At 34.0% G+C, this 11,916-nt stretch overlaps 1 protein-coding gene and 1 non-coding gene across 3 annotated transcripts in view; both read right to left on the minus strand.

Moving 5' to 3' along the window:
* Positions 1–861: 861 nt before the first annotated feature.
* The window catches only part of Smp_150850.1 (putative histone-lysine n-methyltransferase, setb1), a gene marked incomplete at its 3' end in the record, with an annotated part of 38,479 nt that continues 27,424 nt past the window's right edge, over positions 862–11,916 (minus strand). For both annotated transcript variants that reach the window (XM_018796913.1, XM_018796912.1), the window contains 3 exons: positions 10,844–10,976; positions 4,454–4,850; positions 862–979 (listed from right to left, as the gene is read on the minus strand). In XM_018796913.1, the coding sequence (XP_018652006.1) occupies positions 862–979; positions 4,454–4,850; positions 10,844–10,976 (648 nt within the window). The remainder of the gene's footprint in view (positions 980–4,453; positions 4,851–10,843; positions 10,977–11,916) is intronic.
* Positions 11,818–11,889, minus strand: Smp_tRNA_01635_Pseudo_CGA.1.1. The gene has a single exon. It is a non-coding gene (tRNA).

The following is an 11,916-nucleotide window of genomic DNA, read 5'->3' on the forward strand; positions in this document are numbered from 1 at the left end:
GGTGACTGTTGGGATCTATTTATGGACTAATGCTATACATATATTCATATTTTATAATTATTAAGTACCTAGATTATATATATTCACACTCCTATTATTATAAGCTTTATTTTGACATATAGACTGCTATCATACGATTTACTATACCTAAGTTATGCCCAGTTTGTCGATAACAGTCTGCCACAATCACAGCTTGATCTTGTACGAATGTTATTTCCTATTTTATGATGTGATGTGGTCTGCTTGGCTTGTACGTAAACCTGGTATATTTGAAATAAATGATTCGTATAGTGGTAGCTGGTATGACTGTTCTGAACTCAACTGGCAGGGCTAGGAGAGAAAAGGACCAATAAGGACGCTAGGCTGCTCATACCAGTCGATACGTCATTGGTTTGGCACGGTGTTAATATTGTATAAGTCGTATTCCGATTAGCGAATAAATAGCGTGATAATTAACCAAACTTAAAGGCACAACACTTTTTCCGATTTTTTCTTTATAAACAAGTGCTTCGTTAACGTAGTCGCTATTATTTTGAAGCATAAAATCCCCGAAACCAAAAATCACAGAAATTAATTGATTAGCTTGAAAAAATTATTCCATTCAAAGAGACAGTAACAATGAACATAGTCAATTAGCAAGGTTAAAAGGGAAACGCTCGCAAAAATACCATATAGCACATACTCCTTCTAAGATTGGACAGGTAAATACACAGAAACAAGTGACATGCAGATAGAACTTTATTGTTCACATAAATAAACTGCATAGATACAAAAATAATCAGTTTTGTCATACAGTTACCTATTCTCTGATAATTTCAGTACATGATAAAAACACGAAGTTTGATTACACTGTACAATATATTACAACAGTCTTATTCGGCAGTTAGGTTCACCACAATAACAGTAGAGAACTTTAAATGGTACTGCATCAACAGTATATCCATAGTCCCAAGTCATTTCTTCTCCAACGTCTATATTCCTGAAATTTATATAGATAATCAATACGAAAAATATCACTGTAGTGTAGCTCACGACTTAAAATAAAACACGATACTGCATAATTAAACCTGTAGAAAACAAAATCTCATCACTTAAGTAATAATTCACCCTACTAGATTACTGGTAGTTTAAATGAATGATCGGTTGAAATTAAATGAAAATAAAAATCATATAAATCTCTAAGCTTTTCATTAGTTTTGACGTGAACGTTATGAACAGTAGAATAACATCAAACTAGTGGTAAAAATTTCAACTAGTAATTGATTTCGATGAAGCAATGAGAAGACGGAGTTGATCTGAAAAATATGATGTATTTACGCCTTACATTTAGAACAACCTGGCCCCTTTTAAACATACTTTTTAGTCGAAAGGAGGTACCATGAGACGGTCAGTTTATAGGAAACAGTATTGGACGGGGCAATATTTAAATTCTCATAGTTTCCATCCTTTGCCATACAAGCGAGGTTTGATTAAGTGCCTTTTTAATAGGATTCAAACAATTTGCACAACTGATACTGTTAGCAGGACATACAGTGGATTGAAGCATGTTCCGTGCACGCTTGAGTTGAAGTACGCTGATTGGCTAATTCTTATCTAATCAGTGCTAGTCGATACTTGGTGAACACTTTAGAATCTCATGTAAAAACTATAAATACACTAACTTCCATCTACCCATGTTATTTGGAATATAATTTTCTTCCTGTTCAACCGTGTTCAGATTTGGGGACTTGTCAAGTGAATTGGTGTACAAGAATACTAAACAGTAGGAATGGTTGGGTTGTAATAAGAGAAATCATAACAGATACGGTTGAGGAATATGAAAAGTTGCTGACTGATACATTAATATCAAATAATTATCCACTGAAGTTTACAAATAGGTGTAAAAGTCAGTCAATGGCAAGAACTCTCGTTTATTCGGTTTCAAAGAAAAAGGTTTATATTTTTCTCGCACATAGAGGTGAATACAATAGTATCTTTTAACACAGGAATTGGAAGCAGCCGTCGAGAAAATCTATTATGCTGCTATACTGGTTGTGATTGAAAAGATTCTATCCACGATTCAAAAACCATTTCCATTGAAAAAATGAAAGTATATGTGCCTAGCAATTGCGATCAATAAACATATACGATGCAATAGTCCGTTAACCCCAGAAACAAAATATGTGTATTGCTGAAGAAAGCAGTAGGTTTATCAATACAGAAATTCCGAACCCATCACATGAGCAAACTAATCTTCTAAGGAACATTTATTTTCGAATGACTTTTCTAAGTTTACTACTTTCATTCTGATCAGCTACAAAATAACAAAAAATAATGCACGGAATTCTTGTTGTTTAAGAGTAATAAGGAATAGTTAACAAAAACTAATAGATGCAATAACTGGTAACTGAGAAGATTACTACAATGGTAGGGCCAAGAATCAAGAGTTTTCAAAGAACAATTATAGGTGTATCATAAAATGAAATGTAAGCACACAGTAATAAATACTCCACACAACCACACAAAATAAACTAATACAACTCGTTTACCGGACACAACTTTACGTCATCAGATTTAGCCACACGGTTTGTGACAGTGGATGACACTATTTAGTACCTTAAACTCAAGTAGGTGGAGTTCTATTTATTTATTCAAAAACAAACATTAGTACAAGGAGGTAACAAACATATATGCATCACATAAATCATTCGATTTGTATGAGAGCTGGGATACTGCCCAAACACCCGAAACGGGTGGTTTTCCTAGGCGACTACACCCTGAGCCTTCGACCTAAAGGTCTGGTCCACAAGGCAGTAGAGCAACGTAAGGATATGCAGTCCAATGGTAGCCGGTAACCAACAATACGTTCATACGCCATTTGTTCCCTTCAGGATTCTGGAGCACATGTGCACCATTGGTCTGGAATCAGGGTCTTCCAACTCCCGTAGGTGGACCCTCCATATCCACCAACCCGGTTAAAGTGCCAGACATTCGCTTTTCATCCTCTCAATTCCGTAAACTACGCTCCCTCACCTCGAGAAGGCAGTGAGTAGGACTTCCCTGGCAGAGGCTATATACGCGTGGCTATGTGAGAGCATTTCGAGAGGGACAACTGACTCCCCACTCTCTGCTGGACGAGGGAGGAAGAGGGTTCAAAACTAAGACCCAACTGTTGGAAAGCCATTACTTCAACTCACAAATCACTATTTCATAATATCAGTGTACTTTGGTTATCACGTCGACTATCATGTTTCCTAGACTTCTGGCTCGTTTAGTGCAATTCACCCATTTAAAACATGTCAAGGAATTTCTAGTTCGCAAATCTCTGAACAAAACACCAGAAATCAAAATAAGTGATCACAAGTATTTGTAACTTAAATTCATGTGATTACACAAGCGAAATACAAGACCACAATGTACAAGAATTAATTAACCTCACTATACACACATAGAAGACATTTTGAGATTTTTAGACACCAACATCATTGTAATTAATATGTGTGATCAGACTGTTTGAAATGTATTGCGCTAATATATCACACAGTTCAGATAGTCTTCGTATTCTTATTACACTATCGAAATTCCTTATCCATTCTATACAGAGTAAAAAAAATTTCCCTCACCTTTATTACCTTTTTTACTTGAACTTTCATTTAATTGACGTTTATTAGTTTACATATAAAATGTGTGACTAGATGGTTCGAAATGTAGAGCGCAAATACATCATATATTTCAGATCAACTCCGTTTTCTCATTGCTTTATCGAAATTTATAAAAGGGCTCAATTACTTTAATGATTAATTATCTTCACAGTAAAATAAGTCATTTTTAAGAGAAAAAGCACCTTTAAGATAAATCTATCCATATTATATTACAACATGCTACTCATATACGTGAAAGTAACATCAGACTATAGCACAAAGTGACGGGTAAATACCAGACTAATTATCCTAGGTGGTCATGAGCTACAATGTTTATTAGTCGCGTTTTGTCTTGATTCATACACGCTTCAATTGATATTAAAAAATAGAATGTCATCTTAGATAGTAACAAACAGCTAGAAAATACATAACGAAAATCTTTATTTGCATATTTACACCAGATCAATTTATGTTTGTTCTTTTATACAATAATGAGTGGATAGCTAAGAGTCCAACACGTCATAAATATGGGAAAATATAACATAAATAATAATAGTCCCAGAGTGAACATCAACTCTGAGATGCAGGTACATCCAGCTGACGGGTCCCAAATAGGACGAAATGCGCGTCCTGGGTTCCACTGCTAGCCACTATCCATCTCTGCTTACCATAAATATTGTTTTTATTATTAATTATTAATATTTATTGTTGATTCCCTTGTAAAGATATTGTGAACTAAGAAAAAATATGAACTTTGAGATATCACTAATTTGAAAGTGAATATTATTGTAATTAGATAAATAGGAAAAACGAAAAAAAAATCATAAACAAACCGTTTTGCAAAGAAAGCAACCTCAGGAAATCGAGGATCATGTGTATCAATGAATACATTTTGAACAAATACATTTGGATTGCATGAATGATTGAAATAGCGTCCAAGATTTCCCATTTTCTTAGCATCCATAATATATGGATTGATATCATTAAAATATGTTCTTGCTCGTAGCCAGTCTTTTTGAGCAACAGGATACATACGTTTAGTTTGTTGTTGATTTTGTTGATGAGACTGTGATAGTTGTTGCAACTGTTGTTGTCGATGATTTCTATGATGGTGGTGATGATGATGGTGTTGGCGACGATGTTGTTTTTCACTGTCTTTCCGATGTGATTTTGAACGTTCTAGTGGTTTTCTATCCTTGATTTCAGGTTCTAGACTAGCTGAACGTTGAACTGAAGAAAGATGAAAAATCCACCTCATTAGCAAATGATGAAGCTTGTAAATGTAACGGTAACTAATTGATTTTAATTAACGTGACTTGATGATCACATAGGAGTTCTAAATGGTTAGGGCTGCATGATATGGTGAGTACTAGCTTTATCAATTGGAATGCGAATGACGTATCAAAGTGATTTTTCGCAGGTCGTGTATGACATGTATTCGTTACATCTTTAGAGGGATTATAGATGCTTAGTTATATAATGTTGTAAATATGTATTTACACAGTAAATTACTGAATTATTATCGTTAGATATAACTGTTGGGGATGTCAAATCCCCAGAACTTACTTGGTAAATGGCTTAGTTTTGTAATTTTATTTTGGAAATTTGAATTTAGCTGTTTTCGCGCCAAACGCGCTCTTTTTACCTTCACGTCATATTTCCCACTTGTAAACTATCTTAAACGCTATTGGTCCATTGTTTCTTTGTGTGTGCTATTTACTAATGATGCTCAAGGACAATTTGTTGCTGTATAAATGCGCTTGACTTTTTCCCTTATTTGATTGCTTGTACTCGGCTGCTTACGGAATACATATATATTCCCCTACTTGCCTTGGACTTCTTCATCTAGTTAGCGGGGCCTGGGACAACCGATTAGAATAGCTTATCGTGTCATTGTGTCATTGGCTTTCGTTCGTTACCGCGGAATCGATTTAGCACAAGCATATCAATAACTCAATTTATTTTATACATATCTGACTGTTAATCTAACTAAATAAATCATATAAAATATTATGTATTCTTAAGTCATTTCCATTTATTTTGGAAGTCACATAAATCCTTACCACCAGTTTCTGATTTTGAACTTCACATCTTTTCTTGTGTGTTAACGTAGCCGAGTAGGTTCAGTCTGGAGTTACTAGAAGCAGCTAGGAAATCGAATCAGGCGTTCGTTTTGAAGACTTATCGCTACACAAACCAAATAAAATGATATTCTAGAAATGATACATTAGACTCGTGTACTTATTAGGTTTTCTCCCCAAACATCCAAAATGACCAAAGACAATATCATTTCACGAAGACACAAGGGAATTATTTGATCAAAAATAAAATTAAAAAACTTACTTTTATCACGTCTGCGTAATTCTCTACCAACTCGATTGTTCTTTTCATCACTAAACATAAAAATAAATACTAGAATTTCAACAAACTTTCTCTGTATTGATTATTATAATGAAATGATCTAATTTAAATCACAATACTTGAATAGTAAGAAACAAAAAAGCTTTGATGAATCTCACATTAAAGTTTTTTTCGATTGATTCATTGAATAAGCAAAGCCTAGGGATAAAAAAGTATGCACTGAAGAAAAAAAGAATGGTAATATAATTCGTGAATATTAGTCGATAAGTACTAGGTCCAACTGTAATGAAAACATCATAAGAATATCATTCAAATACATGAGGCTGATGAGTTTTGAATAAATTGAAATATATGTTCCAGTCTGTAATGTTATATTCAATGTGCAAAATCAAATTTTTTTCAAATTTCAAGGCAAAATAATGCTTAATTTATCATTTACAAAAAACTGTATTTACTAATGTTACGCAATTCATTTAACTTACATTTCAGACAAACTTTTTCCAGATTTTGAGATTTCCTTGCTTATTGGTGGAAGGTAAGGACGTACAGCTTTAAATGAACTTGTTGAACTGACACGTCGAAGTCTTAATTTAAGGCTACCTTGATGCTTAGGTGATGGTGAATTTGCAGATATTGAAGTGACTTTCAATGTATCGCCAATTGTTTCTGACTGGGAATCACTAAAAATAAGGAATATGAATCGAAAGGAAAACTTATGTCCATATATATATATATATATATATATATATATATATATATATATATATATAAAGGACTGAATGTGAGTCTTAGTGTAAATATGAACTCTGGGTTGGAGGTACAATCTCCTGAAGAGTACCAAGCAGGACGGAACCCGCGTCTTGGCATACAATTGTTAACCAAAGTTTAACTCCAATAAACCCGTCTTCATAAAATAGCTGAAATAAGTCGACGCTATAAAAGTTTAGATAAATACGGACCGTATAAAGTCAGTTCGAGTTAGCATTAAAATGAGTAAAGACTAGCTCAAGAAACACCTAGTAATGGTTGTTATCATGTGTCTGATATGAATAGGGAAAATATTTGGTTCAATTTTAAACACCATCATCGCTAGGATTTTATACAAAACAATAAAAGTTAGCTAGTTATTGAAGTTCCACTACGTAAAATAGGAGTCCTTTGCATATAAAGTGAATCACGGAGTAACAAACAGTAAGTAAGAATTTAAGACAGCAAAAGAAAGGCCTTTACCATCGAAAACAAAAGAAGATACACTAAATCCATAGAAAATAACTTTCTTGAAGATGGTAGATTTAATTTGTACCAAGTAAGCTTATCATATATATATTTATCATTAATGACATCAACCAGACGGCTATTGTAAATCGAAAAGCACTGGAATTGAAAATGTGAGTCTTCGGAATCTGACTTAGTGTAAAAATTTTTGTCTTCAAACTAGATCGAAAGGTTGTGTGTGTGCACTGCTGTTGAGTTTCTAGCACTGGTACGGCCGAGAGTGGGGAGAGTCTGCTCTCCCTCTCGAAATGCTCTCACATGGCCAGCGAATATATAGCCTCTGACAGGGAAGTCCTACTCACTGCATTCTCGTGGCATTACTGTTGTTTACGAAAGTGAGAGGATGAAAAGCGAATCTCCGGCGCTTTAACCGGGTTGGTGGACAAGGCGAGTCCACCTAGGGGAGTTGGAAAACCCTGATTCCAAACCAATGGTGCATATGGGCTCCAGTATCCTGAGGGAACAAATGGCGTACGAATCAATCGTTGATCACCGGCTACCATAGGACTGCATCTCCTCACGATGCTCCACTGCCTTGTGGATCAGATCTTTCGGTCAAAGGCTCCGGGTGTGACCCACTAAGAAAACCACCGGCTTCAGTTCGGGCACCTGGGCAGTATCACAGCCCTCACACAAATCGAATGAGATTTGTATGGCGCATATGTATCTGGTGCTTCCTTGTACCAATATTTATGTGTTTAAATAAAATAAAAAAATAAAACTAGGAAGAAATAATCATTTAATAATTTTAAGTTGACGTCAGATTGTAGGGAAAATTACTACTGAGATATACATACAAAATATAAATAATATGAGCAAAAACAATTTTCACAATTACATACTTTTCTAAAGTGCCAACTTTCAAAATATTAAGATCTTTCTTTGAATCACCAGTATTCGTTGAACTATCACACTGTTCATTTTTAACATCTTCCTTTACTTCAACTGGAAATTCAAATTTAGGCTTTGAATCATCATTTGAAGACTTTGCATCATCGCTATTCATTATTACATTTTTCATTTCTATATCATGGTCTTCCTGTTTAATGTCTACATAAGTATGGAAACATAACATTAGGACAATAAGTAAACATTTAAAGGATGTTTTCATTACACATTTCATATAACCGATAGCTAACTGATTACACTAAACAGGCCTACAGAGAAATTTACTCACTGATTGCTCCAGAAATTAAAAGTTATCAGTGCTAACTATGTAATAGCAAGTAAATACAATATAACAACTGAATGAAGATTATACTATCTGGTTTTTAGTAGCAAGTTCTATATATTGAATAATGAAATAATATCACTAAGCCACCCACCCCCACTTTCACTCAAATAAGTATGAATTACAGGTAAAATACTATAATGTTGTTTTTATGATATCTTCACTTGAATCGTAAAGAATCGTGGACTATAAAGTCAAAAAAAGCGTCCATCACAGTCTAGCTCAGTAAAAATTTTTTGACAATATAAACCAGATAAGTGTATTGGTTTAGCCTTTATAAAACCTACCCTATTGCTTGGTATGATAAATGGTCAGTGATAGAAAAAAGGAAGTTTTAAAAACATTTCAATCTATCCTTTAATTCAGTATGGAGAGAATCGAAATAGTAGTCTTCATATGTTTAACAAAAATCAGTCAGTCAGCTACAACGTAGGACCAAGCACATTTATGCATCGGTCAAAGTTGCCATACCTCGTTAGCACAACAAGATCAACACCGGATTCATAGAAATAGTTAATTTAGTGGTGGTAGTATATAAAAGATGGGTCGTAGATAAGGATATAGTATAGGAAGGAAGAACGTTATGAAACAATTTTAATCTCATAGTTTAAGAGAAGATAAAGAGTGTATACACGTACGCCATTGTGATCGATTCTGAGCCATATCACCTAGAGTCTCCAACCATTGGTTACGATAGTCACGCGGACCCCAACCAGGTAGTCTGCATCTACCAACATGGCTCAGACTAGAAGTTAGTGACTTCAAGCACTGATACTGAATATCTGTACAAATGTCATAATCAGAACTCTAAGAATGAAATTGGCAGTAATCAGGTGAATCCCAAACTAGCTAAAACTGAAGTACGCAACTACAAGTGCATAAATAAAAGTCATACATTAGGGGACATTATCAGCAAGTGGAAAAGTAAACTCACCGTTTTCTAAAGGACATAAGCGTACCACTGGTATACGACTGAAATCCGATTCACGTAATAATTGTTTAGCATTATGTAATAATCGAAAACTACGTGGTAAACTGGCTGCTCGATTCGACCAAATTTTTTTATATTCACTTTTTCTATTATATAATTCATTAGTCGAAGAGTTGGTTGATGATGACTTAGATCTAGATTTCTTCGATTTATTTTTCAATTTTACTTGGTTTGAATATTTACTAATTTTATTAAACATAGAATGAAAATGTGGAGTCGATGTATCTTCTTTTTCAACGACAGGATGTAAATTAACTTGAACTTTCGGTTTCATCGGTTTGTAATGTTTAGACATTTCGAATTTTTTCATTTTCTTTTGAGTTTTACTAACTAAAACATTTGATGGAGTATGATTTAAACTGGGGTGTGATAATTGATTTGAAATGTTTGACAATTCAATAGTTTCTGGTTTTTTCAGGCTAGTTTTTGTTTGAATAATGGTTTCAGATATTTCTTGAATCACATCTTGTACAGTGCACCGAGATCTAATCGATGCAATTTGTTCATTGTTATTTCCATTAAAAATTATATTCACTTTAGGATTTTTAGATTGACTTTGAATACTAGATATTGTGTTATCTGAAGAATTATTTTCATTTTTACCAGGTTCACTGTAGACAACATGTGACAAATTAGACGGGTCCAGCATTTCACTACATAGGTCAACAGATGACGGAATAACTTGACTGGTATCTTCACACTGTACATCAGGATAGGTTATTAGGTCACTTGTCTCTTCTAAATCACTGGAGATATATGGTAGAGGTGAGTTATGCTTTGTTCTAGGGCGTTCCGGTGAATCATGCATGATATCATTAGGTATTTCTTTAGTATTTAACATAGAAGAAATATTTTGAATATATTTATCTGATATTTTACTAGTGGTGTTTTCTGTAAGTTCCGAATATACTGGAGGTAATGAAATTCCTTTTTTCTGTCTCTTTTTCTCCTCCCTTTTGTGTTTCTTTTTCTTGATACGAACACTAATCTGTGTTAAATCATTATCTGTATTCAAACATGACTCACTGCTGTCGTAATTTCTATTCAACAATAATGGTTTTGTTGAAATAAGTGCATTACGACTAGATGAATTACTGCTTATTTCACTGCTTCGACTTGTCTTATCATCATAATTATTATCAACATCATCATTCTCATCAACATCAATGGCTGTTGTTTCAGATACAAGTGAAGTTGCACTGCTTGTATTTCGTCTATTATCTGATTCAGATTCATCCTTATCATTATCGATAGGTGTATTATTACTCGTGGTAGTACTGTTGCTACGAGAAGAAAGAACCTGTTGGTCAGTTACAGCAGAAATGTGTGATGTTTTATTTTCATCAGAAAATTTTTTTGTATCACTTAGAGCAACTGTTGTCTCATTTAGTATTTCATTTAAATCTTCAACTGTAGACTCATAACCTTCTTTATCCTTTTCAACTGTTTCAATGTAATCTAATTCAGCTTGATATTCATCGCCACAATCAAAGCCTTCCTAGTGTAATGTGAGGAATAACACATTTAAAAAGTCTGGTGAAAATTATAGCAAAACGAAGGTACCAAAAAAGAAGGGTATAACACTACTAAAAATGCATAATATAGTGTGCTAATTAAGTAAAAAAAATAAGTCATAGAAGATTGCCAGAAGAGAAAATATAGAAGCCCAATATTAACATAAAAGAAATCTTTGATAAAACTCCATTAATCCAAGTCTTGACATTTACAGGACTAAAGTAATCTAGTAGCAATGGATACCGGGTAATTTTCATAGACTTTTATTACCTTTATTCCCTGTTCAGTTCAAAATACATTCGTACAGTGAAACATTCAAGATTATCGTCAGGAATTATTAACGAAAATATTTTTAAGACAATTGATTCTCATTGGACTAAATTATATTGACTAATTAGCCATTTAAATGCTACCAATGTAATCATTTGATTGTCAGTGATAATGTAATCTCGATAATTCGAAATTACCATACCAGAGTGAATAACAAGAACCAAAAGTGAGATTTTATAGTACAAAGGTTGTTGGCATGTTTAATACTCATAGCAACAATAAGCAGACCAAAATGTCTAGCAATAAAATGAAAACCCATATGGTTAATTCATCACCGAAATTAATTAGTGACCATTTAGAAATGTTATTTGCTACGTTACAATGAAAAAAACTAACGTAACTCGCTGAAAACTGAAAATCGTACATATATAAATATATTTCTCAAAGTTGAAAATCATGAGTCAATTGAAGCTAGACCACCATCGAAAACCTGGAAGCACTGGACGGCCGTTTCGTCCTACTATGGGACTCCTCAGCAGTGCGCATCCACGAACCCACTCTCGCGGGATTCAAACCCAGGACCTACCAGTTTCGAGCCGAAGCCCTTAATCGATAGACCACTGAGCTGGCATCCAACGGCGTTAATGTCTAAC

Source organism: Schistosoma mansoni, chromosome 4 (genome assembly GCF_000237925.1).
Source record: "Schistosoma mansoni strain Puerto Rico chromosome 4, complete genome".
Taxonomy (NCBI): Eukaryota; Metazoa; Platyhelminthes; class Trematoda; order Strigeidida; family Schistosomatidae; genus Schistosoma; species Schistosoma mansoni.